Here is a 27,816-nt window from a genome sequence, read left to right as displayed (position 1 = left end):
TTCTTTCTGATGGATTTTATTCTGTCTCCTTCAGTTATGGAATTTTGACTAAATAGATCAATAGATAGATGGACAGATGAATGAATGATTGAATAAATGTTTTGCATATTAAATACACTTCATATAGGCTAGTCAGAGACTAACAAGTTACTTTGGAACTAGAAAAGTGTGAGGAAAAAGTTCTGAATTAATCAACGTCTTTGAGAAGTCTTACTTACTCCCAACCCCTAATCTATGAAATAGGAATAATAATATAACTATTAAGGATGGGACCTACTACCCAAACAGAAGTAAATTTTTAAATAGAATGAGCAGTACTAGTAAGTTAATGGAAAGATAGAAGATGGTGTACCCCGGGGCACCTGGGTGGCTCAGTCGGTTAAGCAGCCCACTTCAGCTCAGGTCATGATCTCATAGGCTTTGTGTTCGAGCCCCGAATCAGGCTCTGTGCTGACAGCTCACAGTCTGGAGCCTGTTTTAAATTCCCAGTCTCCCTCTCTCTCTGCTCCTCCCCTGCTCACACTCTGTGTCTCTCAAAAATAAATAAACATTAAAATATTTTTTAAAAAAAGAAAAAGAAAATGGTGTGCCACAAAATCCAGACAGCAGTTTCAAATGTGTGCCACTATTCACACCAGTAGCAAATACAAAAGTAAACAAAATAAAAATGAAAACAGAAAAAGAACTATTAAATACTATGTCAGGTACTAAAGGTACAAAAGTGAACAAAACACACCCATTGGCATCCTCAAAATTCCTTTCTTCTCTTTCTCTTTTGGCAAGTGGGCAGAATTCATACACATCAGCACATAGGAGAGAGACCTAGCCTGGGCTTCCTGGATTTAAGGATGAATAGGAGTTGACCAAAGAGGAAGAGAAAGGACTTCTAAACCAAGCAGAAAGAGCAGCTTGTGCAAAAGTGAAGAGGAAAGAAAGCACATGATGAATTCTAGGTGCTTTAAAGAGCTCAGTGTGGCTAAATGTAGGCATAAAGGTCTGTGAGGGAGTGGTGAATGGCCGGGCTAATAGCTGGTCAGTCAGAGGTGAACTCATGAGAGTGAGGAGCTAGAGATGAATCTTAGAGGCAAGGGAGAAGATCAGAAGAGTAGGCAAAGAGACATATGATCTTACGAGTTGTATAAAGATGAGCCACATCCCACTGGATTGAGACAAGGTAACAGAAAATGTGAAATCAGACAGGGAGTGCTGTAGTAATCCAAGTCAGAGATGATGGTAATGTATACAAGGGTGGTAATAATGAAGGTGGAGACATCTGGACAAATTTGGAATAGATGAACTTGTGCAGGTAATATAAAGAAAAAAAAATGGCCAAGGGCAGAATGGGCAATTAGAACATCTAAAAGGAGACAGGAGAAGGATATTAGAACAAGGAACAATAAAATAGTAACCAAAAAACATAAAAGGAAAAATAAAAAAGAATGGCTTGTTCAAGTGTATTTTAGATTTTTTTTTAATTTATTTTTGAGAGAGAGTGCACACACAAGTGGGGGAGGGGCAAAGAGAGTTGGGGACAGAGGACCCGAAGCAGGCTCTGCACCTACAGCAGTAAGCCTGATGTGGAGCTTGAACTCATGAACCCTGAGATCATGACCTGAACTAAGTCGGGCACTCAACCGACTGAGCCACCTAGGCACCCCCAAAATGTATTTTAACCTCCTTCTTGTGGGCTTCTCTTGCTTCAGAAGCTAAAAACTATATGTCTCAGGGGCGCCTGGGTGGCTCAGTTGGTTAAGTGTCTGACTTCAGCTCAGGTCACGATCTCACAGTTCATGGGTTCGAGCCCTGTGTTGGGCTCTGTGCTGACAGCTCAGAGCCTGGAGCCTGTGTTGGATTCTGTGTCTCCCCGCCTCTTCTCTCACCCTCCCCCATTCATGTTCTGTCTCTCTCTTTCAAAAATAAATAAACATTAAAAATTTTTTAAAAACTAAAAAAAACTATATTTCTCAATATCTTTTCAACTAAGTGTTCCATATATAATTTTATTTCCATAAAACAGGTACATTCACTCAAGGCTTAAATTCTGTTCTAAATTATGAAAAGATGTAAGTGTTACACAAGGCATCCATTTTGCTTGTGCAGATATAGGAGGCATGACATGGTTCAGGAGTTAATGGTTTTGGTAATACTTCCTGATTTTCAGATAGTGGCTGAGGTAAGCAGACCCTGAGAGCCAGCTCCTGCTTGTGATAAATGTGTTAGTAATTCTTGGTGCCCCAATTTTTCTGGGAGTAATTCCTGGATCTGGATGTCTAGCCTAGAGCCCATTTCCCAGTCATTCTAACAGATTTATAAGCATCTAATTCCATGTATCAAATCTCTTTCTGCATAAACGTGTTAGAGGAGTGTATTCATTTTCTAGGGATGCTATAGCAAAGTACCACCAACTCATTGGTTTAGAAAAATAGAAATGTGGGGCGCCTGGCTAGCTCAGTTGATAGAGCTTATGACTCTTAATCTTGGGATCATGAGTTTGAGGCCCATGTTAGGTGTAGAGATGACTTAGAAAAATCGTTTAAAAAAAAAAGAAAAATAGAAATTTGTTGTCTCACAATTCTAGAAGCTAGAAATCCAAAATCTAGTTGTCAGCAGGATGGGTTCCCTTTGAGGGCCGTGAGGGAGAATCTGTTCCATGCGCCTTTTCTAGGTTTTGGTGACCCCAAGTATTTCTTGCTTGTGGCAACATTACTCTGACCTCTGCCTCAATCTTCACATAGCAATCTGCTCCCTGCATATGTTCACAACATCCTCCTTCTGTGCATGTCTGTCTCTGTGTCCAAATGTCCTCCTATTTTGAAAACACCAGTCATGCTGGATTAGGGCTCACTCTAATGACCTCTTATTAAGAGAAGACAGAGTAAGGATTTTAACTCAAAGGAATTTTAATTTGATTACCTCTAAAAAGACCCTATTTCCAAATAAGATCAGATTCTGAGGTACTGGGGGTTAAGACTTGAACTTATTTTTGGGGGGGAATACAATTCAATCCATAACAAGGAATATGACAGGAACATTTAGTATTCCTTAAATATTCACATGGTTCTGATTTCCCAGCCTCCTTTGCAGTATGGTTGAGGTCATGTGACTACTTCTCTAAATAGCTGTGAGCAGAGGTGGTGTGGATTTCTTTTTAGCTGAGTCAGTGAGAAGCCTTGCTCAACCTTCTAGCTCCGTTTTCCTGATTTGACAAACTTTGAAGACACATGTTGAAAGAATGATGAACCAAAAAGGTCAACCCTTGGTCAGCCTGTCAGCCTGGGTCCCTGAGTGTCTACATAGAATAGCGTCCTCTGCCAAAACATATTAGACATGTAACATAAGCAAGAAATAAATCTTTGTGGTTTAGAGACACTAAGATTTAGAGGTCTGTTTGCAGCAGTTGGTGTTAGTTATCTTCATTAATACAGCAGCCTAACCTTGACAGGCAGATTATTGGAAAAGTTCCCATCCTGGAGTTCAGTTTATGTCCTGAAATGGACTTTTTAAAGCATCTGCCAGGGTGCCTGGGTGGCTCAGTACATTAAGCATCTGACTTTGGCTCAGGTCATGATCTCACAGGTCATGAGTTCGAGCACCACATCAGGCTCTATGCAGACAGCTCAGAGCCTAGAGCCTGCTTCAGTTTCTGTGTCTCTCTCTGCTCCTCCCCTGCTCATACTCTGTCTCTCTCTCTCTCTCTCTCTCTCTCTCTCTCAAAAATAAATAAACATTAAAAAAAATTTAAAGCATCTGCCAAAAAGCGGGGGGAGGGAGGGTGGTGCACCTCTCCCAACAAAGAATATTCAAGGAGAAGAATACAAAAATCCCTACATATCTGTATTAGTCTGCTCAAGCTGATAAAACAAGTTACTACAGATTGGGTGGCTTAAGCAACATTTATTTTCTCACACTTTTGGGGGTTAGAAGTTCAAGATCAAGGTGCCAGCAAGATTGGTTTCTGGTGAGACCTCTGTTCCTAGCTTAGAGATGGCTGCCTTATTGTGTTCATGCATAGCTTTTCCTCTAGGCACAAGCAGAAAGAGAAAGTCATCTGGTTTCCCTTCCCTTTCTTATAAGGGTACCAATCCTGTAGGATTAGGGCCCCACTCTTATGACCATTTAACTGTGCTATTTCTTTTACAGGCCCTATCTCCAAACATAGTTACATTGGGGGTTAGGGCTGTAACATATGACTTTGGGGCAGGAGGGGACACAATTCAGTCCATGACAGTATCATTGAATGAATAATATAAAATATGGAGAGCTCTTCTGATGATAATCTCTAGATGGGAGAGTTAGTAGCTTCTTGCTGTTCTTCATATTTTTTACTGTTTATGTTTTTACTGTTCATAATATAAATTAGATCACACTCTACCTATAGCTATTTTTTCACTTATAGTGAAAAAACTATTATAATTTTTCTTCACTTATTGCTATATTATAGACATCATCCATATCAGCACATACAAATCCCAACATATTTTTTTCTTTTTTTTTAATGTTTATTTATTTATTTTGGAGACAGAGAGAGGCTGAGCAGGGGAAGGGCAAAGAGAGAGGGAGACAGAGAATCCCAAGCAGGCTCCATGCTGTTGGCACACAGCCCGATGCAGGGCTCAAACTCACAAGTCATGAGATCATGACTTGAGCCAAAATTAAGTTGGACACTTAACCCAAGAGTCAGACACTTAATCAACTGAACACCCAGGTGCCCCTTAAAATATTCTTTCAAATAGCTGCACAGTCTTCTGTTGTAAAGAGTGTGACAATTTACTTAAGTTTACTTAAGTTTTTCTCTTGACAGATGATAGATCAGTTCAAATTTCTTATTCTGGACAATGTTGCAGAAAATCTGTGACAATTTGAAAAAACTCACAGATGAACCATGTAGCCTAGAAATACTGAAAAAATTAAGAAAGATTTAGGTATTATTGTAAGTATACATCATGTAATACATATAACAATAAAATATGTGTTAATTATTTATTTATTGGTAAGGCTTCTGGTCAACAGTGGCTATTAGTAGTTAAGTTTTGGGGGAGTCAAAAATTATATGTGGAGTTTTCAGCTGTGCAGGGGTTGGTGCTCCAAACCCTGCATTATTCAAGAGTCTGTTATATTCATATTTATATTATTATTTCAGTAGGGTAGATTCCTCGACATGCAGTTGCTAAGTCAAAGGGTATGCATCATTAAAATTTAAATAGTTACTGTATGCCAGTTTATAATTGTAGTAAGAGTATATGGGAGTATCCATTTCCTCATACCCACCCTAGGGTAGTGTCCATATTTTTAGTTTTGCCAATTTAATAGGTAAAAAAGCAATCATTTTGTTTGCATTTAATTATTAGTGAAATTTTGCATATATTGGCCCTTTATTTCTTTTTCTAAACATTTAAAATAAAATAAAATAAGCACACTTAAAAAAAATGGTCCTTACAAATGACTTCTTGGTGCCCAAGTGCAGCACTTACAGTGTCTTATTTGACAAGCAGCCCAGCCTATCTGCCTGCATAAAACTTGGAATCTTGAAGTGGAGATTTCTATGTGCTTATCAACACTAATGCTGAGCCCGCCAGCTACCTTATTTGTGCTCACAGCATTCACTATGCCCAGGGGCTTTGGCTGAGAAATTAGACTTCTAGATGAACAGGAATAGAGAGAAGCCAAGAATGGAGAGAAGCACTATAGAACATTTAAAAAATTGAAGTGACTATGCATAGTTATACATACAATAAATTATACTTGTATATGATACCAAATACAGGCTTTCAAAAAAGCAAGAAGAATCAGGGGGACAACAAATAACAAAAAACATAATAAGAATCTTGCAAAGAATGAAATCTTGTCATTTGCAACAACATGGATGGATCCAGAGGGCATAATGTTAAGTGAAGTCAGTCAGAGAAAGACAAATACCATATGATTTCACTCATATGTTGAATTTAGGAACAAATTAAAATGAACAAATTAAAAAAGAGACAAACCAGAAAACAGACTTCTAACTACAGAGAACAAACTGATGGTTACCAGAGGGGAGATGGGAGAGGTGGGGGATGGGTGAAACGGGTGATGGGGATTAAGAGTACACTTATCATGATGAGCACTGAGTACTGTATAGAATTGTTGAATCACTATATTGTACACCGGAAGCTAACATAACACTGTACATTAATTATGCTGGAATTTCATTAATTAATAACCGTACAAAAATTAAAAACTGACTTTGGAAAAAAAACTTACAGTACTAGAATCTAAAGGAACATTAACAATTTCATCATTTTAAATTTTAGTCCAACTTTAGTGATTTACAAATAAGAAAACAAAGGCTTAAAGTGGTAAAATGATCTGCCCAGGTTCATAGCTCCAGTTACTAGCAGAGACGGGATTCGAACTCCACGCTCTTGACCTTCAATTTGACAAAACCTCCTTGCTCTAGGAGTCCTGTATCTCCAGATTTAAAAAAACAAAAACAAAAAAAAAACAAAAAAAAATAAAAACCCTCATACATTTTAAAATGTGACTTTTGGGGGCGCCTGGATGGCTCACCAGGTTAAGTGTCTGACTCTTGATTTCAGTATAGGTCATGATCTCATGGTTGGTGAATTTGAGTTCCCTGTTGGGTTCCACACTGGCAGTGTGAATCCTGCTTGGGATTCTTTATTCCTTTTTCTCTGCCTCTCCCCAGCTTCTGATCTCTCTCTTCCTCTCAAAAAAATTTTTTTTTAATTTTTAAATTTATTATTATTTTTAATGTTTATTTATTATTTAGAGAGAGAGACAGAGACAGAGGGACAGAGTGCAAGCAGGGGAGGGGCAGAGAGAGAGAGACACACACACACACACAGAATCTGAAGCAGGCTCCAGGCTCTGAGCTGTCAGTCTTTTTTAAAAAATGAGACTTTTTGCAGAATTAAAATTTGACAGTTACTTATCCGGCTTTCACAATTATTTTATGTCCCTGCCTAAGACCCGGCTGCACTGTCTGGTAGAAGGTGAACCCAAACCCTGAAGCCAACTGAAAGCCCCAAGAAGTAGCATCCCTGAGTTTTGCTCACAGACATTAAATTCACAAAGATGACCAACTCCCAGGATCAGTCACCCAGAAGCAACTGTGGCCTGGAACCTAATCTATAACTTCTCTAAAAGCCACTTTTCTACCCTCCCCCCACCCACTTTGCCAACTGTGTGTCAGAGATTGTACATCTCATTCTCCAGATCCTGTTATAAAACACTAGCAGGTTAGCAAACCTTAGATTAATTTTATCACACCCAGACTGGGGTATGTTCTCAAGCTAGGAGATTCTCTAAAGGTTGTTTTAGATTTTTTTTTTTTCACTTCAAAGAAAGGGTGGAAATAATTTTAACAATAATAATGAAGGTTATAAAAGGGAAGATAAAAGTCACCTGAACTCTGTTGGCACCTCATCAAATCCCTCGCCCTAGAGGTAACTATTATCAAAGTTTTCTGGTGTGTGCTTTCAGAAATTTTCCACACATGGGTTGGTTAAGCATCTGACTCTCAATTTCGGCTCAGGTCATGATCTCACAGTTTGTGAGTTCAAGCCCCACGTTGGGCTCCATACTTCAGCACATAGTCTGCTTGGGATTCTCTCTCGCCCTTTCTCTCTGCCACTCTCCCACTCCTGTGTGCGTTTTCTCTCTAAATAAAACACTTAAAAAATTAAAAAAAAATTTCCTACACATGTCTAAGTTGGAGTAGAGTCATGTTGTTTTATAATTTAAGTTTTCACTATCTTGTAGGCATCTTTCCAAATCAATGTATGTAGCATCACCTCATTCTTTTTAATACCTTTAAATTTATGTATGTATGTAGAACACAATTTGTTTATGATTTGATTTTTTATTTTTATTATTATTTTTTTAAGTTTTTTTTAAAGTTTATTTTTGAGAGAGAGAGACAGAGAGAGAGAGACAGAGCATGAGTTGGGGAGAGGCAGAGAGAGGGGTAAACAGAATCTGAAACAGGCTCCAGGCTCTGAGCTGTCAGCACAGAGCCTGACATGGGGCTCGAACTCACGAACTGCTAGATCATGACCTGAGCCGAAGTCGGACGCTCAACCAACTGAGCCACCCAGGCGCCCCCTTGATTTTTTTTTTTATTAAAAAAATTTTTCTTTTTTTAACATTTATTTGTTTTTGAGACAGAGAGAGAGCATGAACAGGGGAGGGTCAGAGAAAGAGGGAGACACAGAATCTGAAGCAGGCTCCAGGCTCTGAGCTGTCAGCCCAGAGCCCGACGCGGGGCTTGAACCCACGGACCGCGAGATCATGACCTGAGCCGAAGTCGGACACTTAACCAACTGAGCCACCCAGGCGCCCCTGATTTGTTTTTTTTAAATTGCACTGGTCTTTAAAGGCACCCACACTGAGAGAACTTGAAAATTATTGGTGGAATGAGTACTAATGAATGTTCCTTGCCTAATATAATCCATGTACAGGGAAAGATGTGTGGCCTTAGATAGGTTACCTATGCTTCTGAGCTTCATTGTTCCCATTCTGCAAAAAGGGACCAAGATTTCTTGCCCAGAGGGTGATGGTGGCATTTGATGAGATAATGCGTAAGGGTCTACCTAGTGAGGTGGAAATGATGTTTTGGAGAGGCAATATACTGTACTCTTTAAAGCATGGGTTTTATAGGCAGACACAGCATGCTTGAATTCAAGTTCTGTTTATGGGTTCTAACCCGGAACGAGTGATGCACACTCTCTGAGTCCATTTGCTCCGCTACAAAATACATTAAAAAATAGCTGTGTGATTCAAGACAAAATAAGGCATATAAAGGGCTTACTTAACAGACTGTATTTTTCATGAAAGGTGCTCAATAATAGTAGCCATTGTTGTCAAGTGTGACCACTGAAGCTAGATAAATCTGGGTTTATAATCTGCCTCTGACACTCCTTAGATACATGTCCTGAGGGGTTCTCTTAAAGTTTCTGAGCCTTAGTTTTCTCATCCTACCTTATGGGGTTGTGAGGATGAAGTAAGATGCTTAGATCATTCCCAAAACATGGTACATATAAGCACTCAGCACTGCATTCAGGTCTTTGAATGGGAATACACATCAACTCCTTCCCTTTTTCCTTCCCAGTTCTTCATGCCCAGATGAAGGGTATTTTATTTATTTATGTATGTGTGTATGTATGTATGTTAGTAATGTTTTTATTTTTTAAAGCACATTTTACTTATTTATTTATTTTAATATAATTTACGGTCAGGTTCGCCTACATACAGTGTTTACAGTGTGCTCTTGGCTTCAGGAGTAGATTCCCATGATTCATGGCTTCCGTACAATACCCACTGCTCACCCTGACAAGTGCCCCCCTCAATGCCCATCACCCATTTTCCCCTCGCCGCTCCCCCCCATCTACCCTCAGTTTGTTCTCTGTATTTAAGAGTCTCTTATGGTTTGCCTCCCTCTCTGTTTGAAACTATTTTTCCCCCTTCCCTTCTCCCATGGTCTTCTGTTAAGTTTCTCAAATTCCACATGAGTGAAAACATATGATATCTGTCTTTCTCTGACTGACTTATTTCAATTAGTATAATACCCTCCAGTTCCATCCACGTTGTCGCAAATGGCAGGATTTCATTCTTTCTGACTGCCAAGTAGGCTCCACGCCCAACATGGGGCTCTGACTCACGACCCTGAGATCAAGGGTTGTGTGCTCTATTGACTGAGCAAGCCAGGTGCCCCCAAATAAAGTGTATTTGACTCTAAGGTAGCCGTGTTGAAGATGAGTTTTAAAGTCAGAACCTCTGTGCGCTCTTGTCATTGTTCCATCATCTAAAATCCTTTCTATAGGCTCAGTCTACCCAACAGTTCACAAGAAGTGTAATGAGATATAATGAATAGCATTAAAATGTATTCAGATCAGAATGTTAATCATAAGCAAAAAAATCCGCAGAGGACTTCTTCCTTCAAGGCATACGTGTTCTCAGCAAATTAATTTCTTAAGTTATCAAATAACAACTAACACCAATTCTATTTCTCTGTTGAATTTACAAGTTCAGTAGGAACACAAATTGTAATGACACGTTGCGGGAGTGGGGAGTGGTTACGGGAGAATGAATCATAGCCCAAAGGAATGCAAAGCTGAGAAACATCCTAAAAAAATGTTAAGCTAGAGAACTAGAGATGGCTCTGAAAGACAAGTGTTTAGCAATCATGGCTCAAGTCCATTTAGGACAGTAATTTTCGAACTCTGCAGGTCACAGATCACGTTCCCAGCCCACTAGGGTTTAGGCTATTCATGGGTCTCCATGAGTTCCCAGTTTCATGGATGAAATAAGGAACTTTGCTCCAGGAACCTTATTGCTAAATACCACCTACAGACTGAGAACATAAGGAAAATACTTGAGGTCCCTAAAGCATTCTGGTTAGATCCTATCTTTCCATTTGGACCCAAAGGGAGTAGAGGCGAGAACATTTGGACAAGGGGACAGAAGAAAGGAGGAGAGGGTTGTAGGGAAGTACAGGCTCTGGAGCAGAGCTTCTCAGCTTCGGCACTACTGAAGTTTTGGATGGGAGAATTCCTTGCTGCGGGGTGCTGTCCTGTGCACTGTAGGATGTCTGTATAGCAGCATCCCTGGTCTCTATGCACTAGATGCCAATAGCACCACCTCCCTCCCGATTGTGACAAACCAAAAACGTCTCCAGACTCTGCCACATGTCCCGTGTAGGGAGGAGACATGGAGATGGAAAAGCAGACTGAGAGCCGCCATTCTTGGTGTGAGGAAGCAAAGGATGGGAATATACCCTTGCCATCTGCCTCCCCACCTTTCTCCTTTTATAAACATTTCCTTTCTCCTTTATAAACATTTTCGGGCTTTAAAAGGCTTTTTTGTGGATCCCTTAATTCCCTTCTCTTTTTTTGGCTGGAAAGTTATATCTTTTTCATTCTAGTTACCCCATGACAGGCTGAGACTTACCCAAGAGACCATTGGTGAAGCCCTCGGGCATCTGGGAGAAGAGAAGGAAGACACGAGGGCACAGGGCGCAGGCCGGAGCTCATCAGGACAGGTCTTGTATTCGGCCCGTTCTTACCACAGTTTTGACTATCGCTGTGCTTCATAAAAATGGAGGAGAGCAGGTAAAGAAAGAAGGGGGTAAATCAGAATCATCTGGAAGAAGGGGCGCCTGGGTGGCTCAGTCAGGGGAGCAATGGATTTCGGCTCAGGTCATGATCTCACGGTTCAAGAGTTTGAGCCCCTCGTTGGGTTCTGTGCTGACAGCTCAGAGCCTAGACGCTGCTTCAGATTCTGGGTCTCCCTCTCTCTCTGCTCCTCCCTCACTAGTGCTCTGTCTCTGTCTCAAAAATAAATAAACATTAAAAAAAATTTTTAATAAAAAAAATCATCTGGGAGAAAATGATCCTTGTCCACCTGCAGGCACGTAGCCCCAGGCACATCAAAATCACAGCAGCCGCGAGCGCTGATGGGTATCCGTGGGATGGTTTCCAATAAGCATCCTGTGCGGTTCTCAGGTGTTACTTCTTCCCACTCTCTCCTCCCAGAACAACCACCTGCCTAAGAAGTTTTCTAGGACATCTAATCTCAGTCACAAGTGGGCTCTCAGTAACAAGTTAAAGATGTTCCTTGGGGTGCCCTGCTGCCTTAGTTGTAAGAGAATGCAATGCTTGATCTCAGGGTTGTGAGTTCGAGCGCCATGTTGAATGTAGAGATTACTGACATAAATAAACAAACTTAAAAAAAAAAAAAGATGTTCCTTGAAGCATTATCTAAACTAATGAAGGGGTGCCTGGGTGGCTCAGTGGGTTAAGCATCTGAATCTCTGTTTCGGCTCAGGTCATGATCTTGCAGTTTCGTGAGTTCCAGCCCCACGTCGGGCTCTGCGCTGACAGTGTGGAGCCTGCTTGGGATTCTCTCTCTCTCTCTCTCTCTCTCTCTCTCTCTCTCTCTGCCACTCCCTTACACTGTCTTTGTTTTTCTCAAAATAAGTAAATAAACAAAAAAAATAAAGTAGTGAAAATTAGGAAGTAGGACATTTGCTTAAAAAGTTGTGGTGGAGTATAAATGAAATAATTTATATAAAAATATGAATTTTTATAGTGCTAGTGCCTAGCACATAGTAAGCCCTCAAATGTTAACTGTTGCTATGAAAAACTGGGGGCGCCTGGGTGGCTCAGTCAGTTGAGTCTCTGACTCTTGATTTCGGCTCAGGTTGTGATCCCAGGGTCATTGTATCGAGCCCTGCCTTGGGTTCTGTGCTGAGCATTAAGCCTGCTTAAGATTTTCTCTCTCTCTTTCTCTCTCTCCCTCTGCCCCTCTCCCCCACTCATGCTTGCTGTCTCTCTCTCTCTAAAAGAAATAAAATGAAAAAAAATTTAAATATGAAAAACTGCTTTTGGAGGTAGAGAAGTGCTTAGGGTAGATGATATTGAATGAAACTAGTAAGACCCCTGGCTACAAATAGTGGATCCCTATTTTACAAAAATATATCTATAACTTGGGAATTACAGGGGCACCTGCATGGCGTGTTAAGCGTCCAGCTTCAGCTCAGGTCATGATGTCGCGGTTCGTGCGTTGGAGCCCCGCGTTGGGCTCTGTGTTACCAGCTCGGAGCCCAGAGCCTGCTTCGGATTCTGTGTCTCCCTCTCTCTCTGCCCCTCCCCTGGCTCACACTCTGTTTCTGTCTCTCTCTTTCAAAAATAAACATTAAAAAAAACTTTTTAATGTTTATAATTTGGGGATTCCAGCTCAATCTGAGCTGTGACAGGCTATCCCTTGGGTGTGGTTATGACTGGTGGGGAAACACACTCGAGGAATTTGCTCTGGTATCAAGTAGAATAAGAGGGCACCTGGGTGGCTCAATCGGTCGAGCGTCCGACTTGGGCTCAGGTCAAGATCTCAAGGTTCATGTGTTCAAGCCCCACATTGGGCTTGCTGTTGTCAGTGCAGAGCCCACTTCAGATCCTCTGTCCCCCACTCTGCCCCTGCCCCAACTCGTGCTCTCTCAAAAATAAAGAAAACGTTACAACAGTAAGTAGAATAAGAGAGCAGAGTGGAGGAGGAAAAGACCACTACCTGGAGGGTCATCGCACAGCTGTGTTTTGGGCTGTCCTTCCCGGCAGAGCTGGATTAAGGGGTGGGCGAGCAGGGGAGCCTCCCGTGTTGCCATTGTACAAGGGATGCTAAAGTGTCGGTGAGCACTAGTCATGGTGGAAAACAGTGCTTTGGGGAAAGTCGTATTTACCAGAACTCTCAGAGTACAGAATGTGGTTAAAGCCACTTGTCACAGTTTGAGACCCCCCCCCCAGGTGGTGCTCGTGAGTAAGTGGCCCCTACACCACTTTCTAGTGCAAATGGGTCCAGCTGATTGCTGTCTTTTCGTGTTGTGAATAGTAAGCATATGCAACTCTCTTGCCAAAACTGGAGAGCCCAGAACACAATAGCTGGGTTGCCAGCTGCCCCCAGAAGTCTTACTTCTCTGCCCTTCCTTCTTTTCTCCAAATAAATGTTAAACAAGTATTTAAATAGTATTAGTTTTAAAAGGCACCAAATTATTACTTTTCCCTGGGGCCCTGTATGTCCTATCTGACCCTGATCCTAGGCCGGCCCCCCTGGCCTTCTTCGGAGCTCATAAAGAACAGGATTATTGGCAGAAGCTGGAGAATTTTTATTTGTTGCATTTCGGTTGTCATGCTGGCCAAGGAATCTGTTGCATACTAAGATCTGAGCGACTTGTGTCCTATAACTGGGGCTTAGGTGACAAATACTAATGCAAAGTGTGGGAGCTGGGGACTCTCTCCTCTGTTCGGGGCCCAAGTCACTGTCAGATAATACCCCGAGGTGAGAGGAAGCTTGGATCTGCCAGGCTGCCACCACTGTTGGCAAACTCTGACCGGTGACTGCCACTAGGGGTGGCATATTCTTAGGTGATGTCAGCAGGTCCTTAATGATGGTGTGTTTCTTCTTAATTTATGGATTTGAGAGAATTCAATTTAATTTTTAGATTTGAGAGAAAATGGAAGATACAGAGAAGAAAAGTCAAGGTGAAATCACCCAGGATCCCATGGTTTTATTTTTAAACCTTACATTGATCTTTACTTAGGCTGCTTGAAGCCTGGGCTTTGTAGTCTCATCTCATACTGGTTTCATGGTTTTCTTTGCTTTGGTTTCTGAATGCTGAAATGTACAACTTGTCCTACTGCGCTTTTTCTAATGTCACTTGAAAACAATAGAAACGCAGATCCTCTGGAATTTGGTATTTTAAGAGTAAACGAAATATATAAATGTCCCTTATGCAGAGCTTTGGTCTCACCAAATGCATGCAGGAAGTTAATCACAGATTTACTCAGCTTGTTGTCTTTTTTACTCTCACACAATTTTTCCTCCCAAAAACCTATTACTGTTTCTTGGATCCCTTAAATAAACCAATCATTAATATATAACCAAAGCAATGCTTTTAGTAATCAATCCCAGTTCCTTTTATTTGAAATAATGTGTAATTTTATAACATTCCAGATATTGGTTGGTACATATCTCTACTCTAGTTAAAATAGGATGTTTCTCTTGTTTTTGTTTCGTTTTAAAAACACAACAGTAGGGGCGCCAGGGTGGCTCAGTCGGTTAAACGACCAGCTCTTGATTTTGGCTCAGGTCAGTTGGTGCGAGCCATGCGTCGAGCTCCATGCTGACCATGTGAAGTCTGCTTGGGATTCACTCTTTCTCTCTCAAAAATAAATAAATAAACGTTTTAAAAAAAAGGAAATATTACCTTAGGTTGAATGACAGCTGACATCTGTGAGGTCAAAACTGTTCCTTGTGAATGTTGACATATATAACATTTTGTGAAAGTATGGCTTGCTTATATATTTTCAAAAATCACTTTGCTTACAAAGAACATATCCTCTGATTAGAGGAATGACAAAATATGGGGATAGTTAGCTGTATGCTCAGAGAAATTTAAAAAGAAACCTACTGTCAATATATTCAGAGTAATCCTAGGCCTTAAAATTTTTTTTTAAGTTTATTTCAAGAGAAAGAGAGACAGCAAGAGAGCACAAGTGCACATGCACAAGCTGGGGAGGGCCAGAGAGAGAGAGCGTGAGAGAGAATTCTAAGCAGGCTCTGCACTGTCAGTGTGGAGCATGACACAGGGCTCGAACCCACAGAATCGTGAGATCATGCTGGATGCTTAACCGACTGAGCCACCCAGGTGCCTGCCCTTAGACTTAAATATTGATACAATAAGCAACTAGCATATAGAAAGCACTCAATTAATATTTGAATGTTGAATGAATGAATGACTCAAGATAAACTATTTTCTGAGACTATTATTTTTCCTAGGACAATTTGAAGTTGTTTTTCTTTTTAAATCTTTATGAAAAATTTTAATTTGTATGAAGAGAGATAAAAGGAAGTTTGCAATTATAGAATCACAACGCAGGAAAATAAAGAACTAGGTTAAACTCCATAAAAACATTAAAAAAAATTTGTTGGAAATACATGTAGATTTACAGAAAAGTTAGAAACAAATTACAAGAATTCTAGTTTATCCTTAATCCTGATTCTCTAGTAACATTTTTATTTCATTGGCTTAATCTCTCTCTCACTCTTTCATTGCTGAATCATTTGTTGGTATGTTGCAGACATGTTGCTTCTTTACTCTCCAATACTTGAGTGTGTATTTTCTAGAACAAGGATATTCTCTTATGTAATCACATTGCAATTACTGAAACAGAAAAATTAACACATGCAATATTGTTATCGAATCTGGAAATGTTAATTTCTCACCAATTGTCTCAATAATGTCCTTTATAGTAGGAAAAAATATTCTGGCTTGGGTCCAATCAAGGATTACATACACATTGCATTTAGTTGTCTTCTGTAGTCTTTTATTCTGGAAAAGTTCCTCAGTCTGTCATTGTATTTTATGACCTTAACATTTTTGAAGAATATAGGCCAAGCATTTTGTAGACTATTCTTCAATTTGTGTTTGTCTGATATTTCCTTGTGATTAGATTAGGTTCTGCCCTTTTGGTAGGAATACCACAGAAATGACATTATGCCTTTCTGAGTGCTTCGGATCAATGGGCCCATGACACTAATTTGTCTCTACTGGTGATATTCACTTGGTTAGGGTGCTGTCCCCATGTTTTTCCATTGTAAGGTTATTTTTTTCTTTTTGTAATTAATAAGAATTGTGTAGGTACAACTTCAAGACTGTATAGATATACTTGTCCTCAAGAATTTTTTATCCATTAGTTACAGTGCCCATTTATTGCTATGCTTTGTGAAATGCTATTTTTTTTTAACTTCATCATTACTTCTACATTTATTTGCATTCTATTATAGGAAGAAATTTTCCTTTTTCTTCATTCATTCGTTCGTACCAGTTTGAATTCGTGTGTTCCTATTTTATTTAATGGATTTTAATCCATTACCATCATTCTCCCTGACCCCCAGGGTTAATGAGATATAATTGACATATAACAACCACCATTTTTATTTTCATGTTCAACTGTCCCAGATTTTGCCAGTGGGAGCTTCTTCAAATTGACTCCTGGTTCTTTGGACATGTCGTTATCATTCTTTGGGCACTTTCCCATTTTCTAGCATAATATGATATTCTAAACTTACTTTGAATGTTCTCTACCCTAGCCCTGGAATCAGCTAGTTTTCCAAGGAGTTCTGGTTTCTTTTAAAGGAGAATGGTATTTAGAAACCAACATAGATATGCTGGGATATTACTGGGGTGTTATTGCTTCTAGATCCTCACAGCAGACAGGTAGGAAATATATGAACACACACATCGATGTGTCTATACCTATATCTATATCTATATCTATATCTATATCTATATCTATATATCTACAACTATATCTGTTTCTGTTATAAACATCTATACCCACCTAGATAGCTAAATTTATAAACCGTATATTCGTGCTGATTCCTGCAATTCTAGTCCAAAAACAGGATTTATTTTTTTTTTAATTTTTTTTCAACGTTTTTTATTTATTTTTGGGACAGAGAGAGAGACAGAGCATGAACGGGGGAGGGGCAGAGAGAGAGGGAGACACAGAATCGGAAACAGGCTCCAAGCCATCAGCCCAGAGCCTGACGTGGGGCTGGAACTCATGGACCGCGAGATCGTGACCTGGCTGAAGTCGGACGCTTAACCGACTGCGCCACCCAAAAACAGGATTTATTAGCATGTTCTCCCTCTCCATATTGTAACTGCTTTCTCTGACAGTGAGAAATTTGGTTTCCATTATCCTCAACACATCACTTATTTGCTTAGTTCTAAAATTCAGCAGGAGTAATGTTAGAGACGTTAAGCCATGCCCCTGGGAGAAACACACCAATGACCCAGAATTCAATATTTGTTTGTAAGTCTATCATTTTTAGTTTAAGAATACATAGTTAATATTCTGTATTTAAAAGTGTGTGTTAATTAGTTCTTCTAATTTTTAGCTTCAGTTTGGCTATTATTCGTGTGCTATTATTTGCTATACAGATAGGTTCACTCATTTGCATTTGTATTTTACTTTAGATTTTGTTTCACAATTTTATTGTGTGTGTGTGTGTGTAAAACATTAAGATGGTTCAAAAGCCAAAACTCAACAAAAAAGGTATGTTTAGAAAAGCATCATTGGTCTGTGTCTCCCTCTCTCTCTCTGCCCCTCCCCCGTTCATGCTCTGTCTCTCTCTGTCCCAAAAAAAATAAATAAACGTTGAAAAAAAAAATTAAAAAAAAAGAAAAGCATCCTTGACGCGCCTGGGTGGCTCAGTCGGTTAAGCGGCCGACTTCGGCTCAGGTCATGATTTCGAGTTCGAGCCCTGCGTCGACTCTGTGCTAACGGCTCAGAGCCTGGAGCCTGTTTCGGATTCTGTGTCTCCCTCTCTCTGACCCTCCCCCGTTCATGCTCTCTCTCTGTCTCAAAAATAATAAAAATTAAAAAAAAAAAAGAAAAGCATCATGAGTACTTTAGAAAATATTTTTTCTCTATTGAGGTTTCCTTCTTCTATATTTATAACTAAACCTGGGTCCTTTGCTTCATTCTCTTTATATTCCATGCCTGCTTGCTCTCTACTCCTCAAGCATACATACAAACATACATAAATGCATCTTGATGGAAAAGATACTGAAAAACTACAAGATGATCTTTAGGATAAGGCATGTTTCTTCCACCGTTGGACATGATTCTCTACAGAAACAACATTCTTAATTTTTTCACAGTATATTTCACAGTATATGACAACATATTTAAGCGATTTAAAATATCGTTTCTTGTGAAAATGCCATCATGAACTATAAGGTCCATTCTCACTGTATGAAAGCAGAGAGTTTCTTTTACTAAGACAAAGCAAGCTGGCTTTGTTTTTACTTAAATGCAGGACCAAAACAACCCATGAATCACTTCCTCTATGAAGTAACTGCAGACTAGGCACTCATCCAAACCCTGGGCCAGATCCACCCTGCCAGCCCCACTTCCTTAGGACATGTGTCTTTCAGCGCCTCTGGCTCCTTTTGGAACAGGGACCAGCTGCCTCTAATTTCCTCAGTCCAGGTGCTATGGTGATGGTGGTGATGGTGGTGATGGTGGTGATGGTGAGACTGAGTTTTGAAAGCAAAAATCCATTATGCGAAGATTAAGATTTTCATCATTATATTTTGAAGTCCTTGATTATGTATTAACTAATCAGAAATCTGGTTTTGTTATTAAAACAGTTTAGCTATATAAAATGTTGATTTCTTTTCCCCTCAGCCTCTATTCCAAAGCTCTATATGCCCTACAATTTGATACTTCAGAAGAAAGGTTCTATTCATTTTTTTTTCCTTTTACATAACCTAGCTTGTGCACTGAATAAGTATTTATTAAGTTCTTAAAATGTGCCAGGCACTGTATTGTGGATTTGGGACATCAGTAATCACAAAAGATAAGTGGAACTTATTTGGAACTTATTTTCTCACCAACGCAAGTTATTCAAGGCAGCACAAGGGAAGTGTCCCGCAGTTCCGCACCACTCCAGGGACTATCCAAAATGACGAAATGGAAGAATTCCCCTCAGAAGAATCTCCAGGAAATAACAACAGCTAACAAACTGATCAAAAAGGATTTAAACAATATAACAGAAAGTGAATTTAGAATAATAGTCATAAAATTAATCACTGGGCTTGAAAACAGTATAAAGGACAGCAGAGAATCTCTTGCTACAAAGATCAAGGGACTAAGGAACAGTCAGGAGGAGCTAAAAAACGCTATAAACGAGCTGCAAAATAAAATGGAAACAACCACGGCTCAGACTGAAGAGGCAGAGGAGAGAACAGGTGAACTAGAAGATAAAATTATGGAAAAAGAGGAAGCTGGGAACTTATTTTCTAGTAGGTACAGGCAGACAATAGAAAAAAAACATAAAAATAGCTAATTATTTTGCTATAAGTTATGGGAAAATAGATGTTATGGGAAAAATAGATCAAATTAAGGAGGAATGGGAGTTACATTGGTAGTGAAGGCAGTTGTAATCTAAAATACCGTGGTCAAAAGAAATTGAGGTGGTGAGATTTGAACAAAGACTTTAACGTGGTGAGGGTGTTACTCATGCAGGTATCTGTGGAAGGAGTATCACAGGAAGAGGGTACAGCCAGTATATGTGATATAAGGCTGAAGTGTACTTGGCTTCTTTAAGGAAAAGTAAGGACATGTATGGTTCAGGGTGGTGGTAGGGAAGACATATAAGGCCTGGGAGGCCACACAAAGCCCTAGGCTTTTATTCTGAGTGAAATGGGGAGTTGCTGCAGGGACTGGGGTGGAAAAGCAACATGATCTGACTTGTGCTTTAACTGACTCCCCTGGCTGAATATTTGACAATGGAGGGGTGGGCTGGGGGGGGGGGGGGTGGAATGGAAGTCTTGAGACTAGTTAGAAAGCTATTGCAATAATGTAGGCCAGAGATGATGATGATTCAGGCCAGAATGGTAGCAGTGAAATTTGTGAAATAGAATCTGATTATATATTTTGAAGATGACCTAAGAGAACTTCCTGATGCACTGGATGTGTGAACTGAGAAAGAAAGGAGTCAAAGATGAAAGGTTTTGGCTTGAGCAACTTGAAAACCACAGTTGCTATTAACTGACATAAAGATGATTATGGATAGAATGAGTTTTATGGGGGAAAACATCAGGAGTTCACTTTTAGATGGGTTAAATTTGAGATGTACTAGACATCCAAGTGGAGATGACAATTAGATGGTTAGAAAAATGTTTTTGGTGTGCAGAAGAACAGTAAGAGCTGGAGATATAAAATTGGGAGTTGACAGCAAGCAATTATATGTGATCACCATTGGAATGAGTGTGGATAAAGAAGAGAACCCAGGACATACTTAGCCTTAGGATACCCCTAAGAAGTCTAGGAGAAATGTAGAAACCAGCAAAGGAGCTCAAGAAAGAGTATCTAAAGGAATAGAAGAAAACCAAAAGTTGGGAGTCCAGAAAAACAAGTGAAAAAAGCGAATCGAGGGGAGCATGATGAAGCATGTCAAATGCTACTGTATTAATAAGTTAAAAATTGAGAATTGACCGTTGGATTTAGCAACATGGAAATCATTTGGTAACCTTGATAAGAGCAGTTTTAGTTAAATGGTGGATGGGGCAAAACCCTAATTGAAGTACATTCGGGAAAGAATGTGGACAGAGGAATTAGAGATAGTATAGAAAAGTATAGAAAAAGTATAGAAAAGTCTAGAAAAGTCTTTCAAATACTGCGCCAAAAGAAAGGGAAAATGGGGTGGTAGAAAAAGTATAGAAAAGTATAGAAAAGTCTTTCAAATACTGCTCCAAAAGAAAGGGAAAATGGGGTGGTAGATGACAGGGGAAGTGGAGTGAAGGGGTTCATTTAAGTTGGGAAGAATTTGCAGCAGGTGTGTTTGCTTATAGAAAGACCCAATGAAAACAGAAAAGACAATATTGTACGAAAAAGGGAAAATGGCTGGAGCGATACCTTTGAGAAGGTGGGTGGGGATAGGATATGGTTCAGGCACAAGTGCAGGGATCAGAGTTAGGTAGGAACATGGATGGATGGGCAGGAAGATAGAATGTGTGGGTTTAGGTGTTGATAGATGCCTTGATGTGATTGTGGGAGACTGTGGAAGTCCCTTGCTGATTGATTTTCTCACTAAATTAGGAAAGGTCATCCGTGGGGACCCAGGATGAGGGAGACAGCATTGGAAGTTGGAGGAGAAAGGAGATGTGAAATAATGACCTAATAATAAATTGAAAGTGAGACCAATCCATGTAGTTGGTTGTTTTGGACAGTTGCATGGGCACTGGCATGGAGAAGACAGAGTTGAATAGATCAGGTTCTAGTTTTGCCAAGCGAGACAAAGCTAGGAAAGAGCAAGGGAGTTGAGTGAATGCAAAGCAGTGATTACAGTGATTAAATGTGGCGTTTAACCTGGGTAAGGCGGGGGGCGGGGCAGGGGAGAAAGGAGGACATCGAGAGCAGTGACAAATTACTTCACCTCTCTAAACGTTTCCTACCTAAAAATCTGCATATGGTGTTATGAGGTTTATGTGAGATGATGTATATATAGAAGAACACTTAAAGGACCAAGCACCGAATATATGTTCAGTGTTTCTCAAATGAGGTTTTCATCAGGATCACCTGGGGAATGCCCAGAGCCCAACCCAGGCACATAGAATTTCGGTGGGTGAGGCCAGATCTTCACTCTGTCTATTCCTCAGATGATTCTAATGTGTAGTCAGGGCGGCAAACTTTTGCATTAACTGCATGATCTCTATTAGTATTATCAATTAGACGGAATGGAGGGAATATGGTAGAAGAGGAGGATCCGGAACTCACCCCCTCCCACGGACACACTGAGGGAACAACTACATACATTGCAACTCACTCTGAAAACAATCTGCAGACTCTCGGAACACATCTCCCACAGCTGAAATCATCAAAAGAAGGCGGCATCAAGAAGATAAGGAAGGGCAGAAACATGACAGGAAAACAAGCCCCCAGTGCGGCTATTCACAAGAAGGGGTTATATCGCAAGCATCCAGGAGCGAGGGGGAAAAGCCCCACACTGGGCATCCCCAACCCCGGGGACCTTCATGGGAACACAAGCCTCTGTAACACCTGGTTTGGAAATCAGCAGGGCCACAGGAAACAGAGTCCCCACTCTTGAAGAGCCAATGTGCTATGTCACTTCGTCTGAGACCCAGCAGTTTGAAAAGTGCCTATATGTGAAGACTTAATGACTAATTTTAGGATGTGTGCTGGAGGGGCAGAGCCCTGTAGGAACTTTCTCTGAGAATGGAAGTGCTGGTAGGCACCGTTTTTTTGCCCTCCTTCAGCTTAGCTAAACAGACACCTGTGGGTTTAGACACTGTCCATCTATCTCGCTAGCACCCACGTGTTCCCCTAAAGACCTGTGCCACTCAACTTACCCACCTACCCCAACAGGCACCCTTCCACCACAGGGGCTCCTGCCCCACCACACCTGGCAGGCAGCCTCTGTCAGGAACGACATCCTTTCTAGAGTGACTACTGCCCCACACACCCAATGGGACCTAATGCCTCTCCAGAACAATTCTTGCCCTGGTAATTGGGAGCTAGTCTCACTCACAGCATGCCTGCAGTAGCTACAGCCAGGCCTCTCAGCCTGTCAACATGCGGACAAGCCCTGCGCACTACTAAAACCATGGTTGGCCAGTCATTGCTGACAAGTAGGCTGAGGGGCAGCCCTGCTCACCTGTATACCTGCAGCAGTTGTGACTCAGACACAACAGGAAGGCAGGTGCAGCCCCACACAGGGGTTACCCTGGAGCACCTGGTTCTGGTGACCAGAGAGGGTTATGCTAATGGAACAACAGGACACCTGCACAAGCCCACTACTTTCAAGACCAGGAGATGTCGCTGACCTACCTATTATACAGAAACTAACACAGAGAGTCAGACAAAAGGAGACAGAGGAATATGTTCCAAATCAAAGAACAAGACAATACCTCAGAAAAAGAGCCAAGTAAAAATGGAGATAAGCAACCTACTTCATAAAGAGTTCAAAGTAATGGTAATAAAGGTGCTCAACAGAATTGAGAGAAGAGTAGAGGAATTCAGTGAGAACATCAACAAAGAGAAAATATTTAAAAGAACCAGTCAGATCTAAAGAATAACTTCAATGAAAAATACACTAGAGGGAATCAGAGCAGATTAGAGGATGCAGACTGGATCAGCGATCTCGAAGACAGCTAGTGGAAAGCAGCCATAACGAAGAGCAGGGGAAAAATAACGATGATTAAAGAAATGAGGAGAGGTTAAGCGACATCTGTGACATCAAATGGACTAACAATAACACTATATGAACTCCTGAAGGGAAGAGAGTAAGGTGCAGAAAATGTATGTGAAGAAATAAAATTTCCCTAACCAGGGGAAAGAAACAGACATTCAGGTCTAGGAAGCATAGAGAGCCCCAAAGAAGATGAACCCGAGGAGGTCCACACCAAGACACATGATAATTAAAATGGCCAAAATCAAAGATAAAGAAAATCTCAAGCATCGAGAGAAAAATACATAATTATATACAAAAGAAACTCCATAAGGCTATCAGCTAATTTTTTAGCAGAAATTTTACAGGACAGAAAGGGGTGGCATGATATATTCAAAGTGCTGAAAGGAAAAAAACCTTTCAACCTTAAAAAAACCTTTACGACTTGAGAGGAGAACATGGCAGCAGAGAAGGACCCTAGCCTCATCTGGTCCCATGAACACAACTAGATAACTATCAAATCATTCTAAATACCCCAGATATTGATCTGAAGACTAACAGAACAAACTCCACAACTAAAGGGAGAAAAGAGGCCATATCAAAGAAGGTAGGAAGTACAGAGATGTGGTTTAGGGGAGAAATGGATCACAGGTGCTGCAGACGGGAGGGAGCTGTGGTCCTGAAGAGAGAGGGAGGGAGAGAGAAAAGAGAGAGAGAGAGAGAGAGCGAGAGAGAGAGAGAGCGAGCATATAGGGGAACGCACAAGGAGAAAGTTTCCCCAAAACCATTGGCTTGGAAAATGAGAGGGCTGAATTTAATAAGTTCTTGCAAGGAGTGGGGCTTAAAGCCTGGAGTTTTTTTTTTTTTTTTTTTAATTTTTTTTTAACGTTTATTTATTTTTTGAGACAGGGAGAGGCAGAGCATGAACAGGGGAGGGGCAGAGAGAGAGGGAGACACAGAATCTGAAACAGGCTCCAGGCTCTGAGCTGTCAGCACAGAGCCCGACGCGGGGCTCGAACTCAGGGACCGTGAGATCATGACCTGAGCCGAAGTCGGACGCTTAACCGACCAAGCCACACAGGCGCCCCATTAAAGCCTGGAGTTTTAAAGGTCGGCAGGCTTGGCTAAGATAGAGACCTGAGGGTGCTGCCCAGCTACTAGAGAAAAGGCAGGCAAACAACCCGGGGGCAGACAGCATGGAAACAGCATCTGAAGCTTGGGACACAATAGGAAGATTATTTGTTCTTTTTGGAGTGCATCCCCCAGAGGCAGCATTCAAGGGAGGTGCCTCTCTGGCAACAGGGGAACAACCAGATGCCATTTCCCTCCCTCCTCCACCCCTCCGAGTAAACACAGAGCAACCTTTGGGAAGCAGCACAACACTGACACTGGCTGCCTGACTTGCTTACACCAAGCCCCACCCCTCTTGCTCTGGCGCAACTGCCCTTCTCAGTCAAATCTGCCTCAGTCCCAGCTTGGCAGTCCCCTCCCCCAGAAGACCAGTGCAGGCCCCTACCCACACCATTCCTCTAAAGCCTGGGATTTTAAAGGTCAGCAGGCTTGGCTGGGATAGAGCCGGGAGGGCACAGCCCTGCTTCTGGAGAGAACGCAGGCAAACAACCCAGAGGCAGACAGTACGGAAACAGCTATTGGAAAAATACCTGGGGCACACGGTGAGGGTAGGGGGTGAGATTATTTGCTCTTTCCATAGCACTTCCCTGAGAGCTAGCTTTCGCCAAGATGCTTCTCTGGGGATAAAGGAGCTGGCTGGGGCCATTTCCCTCCCCCTCCCATCAGCATAAACAGAGAGTCACCAGAGAGAAGCAGCCCAGAACCTACACTAGCTGCCTAACTTGCTTGCAGCAAGCCCCACCCCCTTGTGTTCTAGAAGGACTGCCCTTCTAAGTCCAGCTTGCCTCAGTTCCGACGTGGAGGGCCCCTTCCCCAGAAGCCCAGCACAAAACCCCACACCAAGTCTCCTGACTGCAGAGTTCTACAGGGCCTCATTTCTGGTGGGACTGGTGTCAGGTGTCATTTCACCAGCAGACCAGAGCACACCTAGCTAAACTTACCACCTGCAGGCCAGGGACCAAACACCGCCCATGGCAGGCAAGAAGAGCCTCTGCAAATGACTATCCTTAAGGATGGAGCAGCCACATCACGACAGCAGAGTGCATGCAGCACACACCGGAGACACTAGCTGAAGCACTAGGCCCTCGGCACTACATGACTTCGTCTTCATGAGGCCATTACTTTTAGGAGGAGACATAACTGGCTTTTCCAACACATAGATGAAGGCAGAGACTTGGACCAAATGCCAAAATGTTGGAATTCATCCTAAAGGAAAGAGCAACATAAGTCCGTGGCCAGAGATCTAAGTGGAGTATATATAAGTCACATGCCGGATGGAGAATTGAAAGCAACAATCATAAGGATACTCACTGGGCTCGACAAAAGAAGACATCAGGGAGATCCTTGCCACAAAGATAAAAGAGTAAAAAGAATCAGAAATGAGAATGCAATAAATGAGATTGGAAAAACAGGCTTGATGCAATGAACAGCAGGCTGGAAGAAGCAGATGAATGAGTACGTGATACAGAACACAAAGTAATGGAAAACAATGAAGCTGAACAACAGAGGGAAAGAACAATTATGGACCACGAGAATAGACTTAGGGAAATCAGTGACTCCATCAAATGTAATAACATTCATATTATAGGAGTCCCAGAAGAAGAGAAGGGAGTAAAGGAGGCAGAATATTTATTTTAAGAAATAATAGAAAACTTGCCTAATCTGGGGGAGGAAACACATCCAGATCAAAGAGGCACAGAGAATTCTCATCAAAATCAACAAAAGCAGGCCAATACCAAGACATACTATAATTAAATTTGCAAAATATAGTGAGAAAGAAAAAATCTTAAAAGCAGCAAGACAAAAAAAGTCCTAAACTTATAAAGGAAGATCCATAAAGCTAGCTGGAGATTTCTTAAGACAAACTTGGCAAGCCAGAAGGAAGGGGCATGATATATTCAAAGTGCTGCATGGGAAAGTCAGCAGCCAAGAATACTCTACACAGCAAGGCTGTCATTCAGAATAAGAGAGACAAAGAGTTTCCCAAACAAATCTGAAGGAGTTCATGACCACTAAACCAGCCCTGCAAGAAATATTACAGTGAACTCTTTATGTGCAAAGGAGAGACCAAAGGTAACAAAGACAAGAAAGGATCAGAGAAAATCTCCAAAAACAACGACAAAACAAGTAATAAAATGGCAATAAATGCGTATCAATAATTACTCTGAACATAAATGGACTAAATGCTCCAATCAAAAGACATAGGATTTCAGAATGGATTAAAAAAAATAAGACCCAACTATATGCTGCCTACAAGACTCATTAAACATTTTTTTAACGTTTATTTATTATTTTGAGAGAGAGAGAGACAGACATAATGCAAGCAAGAGAGGGGCAGAGAGAGAGGGAGACACAGAAACCAAAGCAGGCTCCAGGCTCTGAGCTGTCACAGCACAGAGCCCAACATGGGGCTTGAACCCACAAACCATGAGATTATGACCTGAGCTAAAGTTGGACCCTCAAACAACTGAGCCACCCAGGTGCCCCCAGACACATTTTATTTTATTATTATTTTTAAAAGCTTTTACTTATTTATTGTGAAAGAGAGCAAGCAGGGTAGGGGCAGAGAGAAAGGGACAGAGAGAATTCCAAACAGACTCCACGCTCAGTGCAGAGCCCAATGCAGGGCTCAATCCCACAACCATGAGATCATGACCTGAGCTGAAATCAAGAGTCAGACGCTCAACCAACTGAGCCACCCAGGCGCCTGAAGAGACTTGTTTTAGACCTAGACACCTGCACATTGAAAGTGAGGGGCGGAGAAAACATTTATCACGCAAATGGATGTCAAAAGAAAGCTGGAGTAGCAATACTTATATTGGATAAACTAGACTTTAAAACAAAGAGTGTAACAAGAGACCAAGAAGGGCATTATATAATCATAAAGGGGACAATCCAACAAGAAGATATAATGATTGTAAACAATAAAGCACCCACAATGACAGCACCCAAATATATAAAACAATTAATAACAAACATAAAGGAACTAATTAATAGTACAATAATAGTAGGGGACTTCAACACCCCACTTACATCAATGGACAAATCATCTAAAGAGAAAATCAACAAGGAAATAACGGCTTTGAATGACACACTGGACCAGACATACTTAACAGATATATTCAGAACATTCCATCCTAAAACAACATAATACATGTACTTTTTAAGTGCATGTGGGACATTATCTAGAATAAATTACATATTAGGTCACAAAACAGGCCTCAACAAATACAAAAAGACTGAAATCATACCAATCACCTTTTCTGGCCACAATGCTATGAAACTTGAAGTCAATCATAAGAAAACATTTGGAAAGATCACAAAGTCATGGAGGCTAAACAACATGCTACTAAACAATAAATGGGTTAACCAGGAAATGAAAAAAATAAACAACTATATGCCACAACCTAGAAGAACCTAGAAGAAATGGAT

General features: G+C 41.1%; 2 protein-coding genes across 4 annotated transcripts in view; both read right to left on the bottom strand.

Moving 5' to 3' along the window:
* Positions 1–11,074, bottom strand: part of DNM1L (dynamin 1 like) — a 65,957-nt gene extending 54,883 nt beyond the window's left edge. The window contains exon 1 of the mRNA XM_045061642.1: positions 10,948–11,074. Coding sequence (XP_044917577.1) covers positions 10,948–10,959 — 12 coding nt within the window. The 5' untranslated portion in view covers positions 10,960–11,074. The remainder of the gene's footprint in view (positions 1–10,947) is intronic.
* The window catches only part of FGD4 (FYVE, RhoGEF and PH domain containing 4), a 245,031-nt gene continuing 228,162 nt past the window's right edge, over positions 10,948–27,816 (bottom strand). The window contains exon 18 of one of the 3 annotated variants that reach the window (XM_045061638.1): positions 10,948–11,079. In XM_045061638.1, coding sequence (XP_044917573.1) covers positions 11,030–11,079 — 50 coding nt within the window. In that variant the 3' untranslated portion in view covers positions 10,948–11,029. Of the gene's footprint in view, positions 11,085–15,683; positions 15,713–27,816 lie in introns of those variants that run through there. The other 2 variants (XM_023256914.2, XM_045061639.1) reach the window with 2 other exon arrangements.

The sequence above is a fragment of the Felis catus genome, chromosome B4 (genome assembly GCF_018350175.1).
Source record: "Felis catus isolate Fca126 chromosome B4, F.catus_Fca126_mat1.0, whole genome shotgun sequence".
Classification (NCBI taxonomy): Eukaryota; Metazoa; Chordata; class Mammalia; order Carnivora; family Felidae; genus Felis; species Felis catus.
Note: the sequence above shows the minus strand (reverse complement) of the source record. Positions and strands in the feature narration are given on the sequence as shown.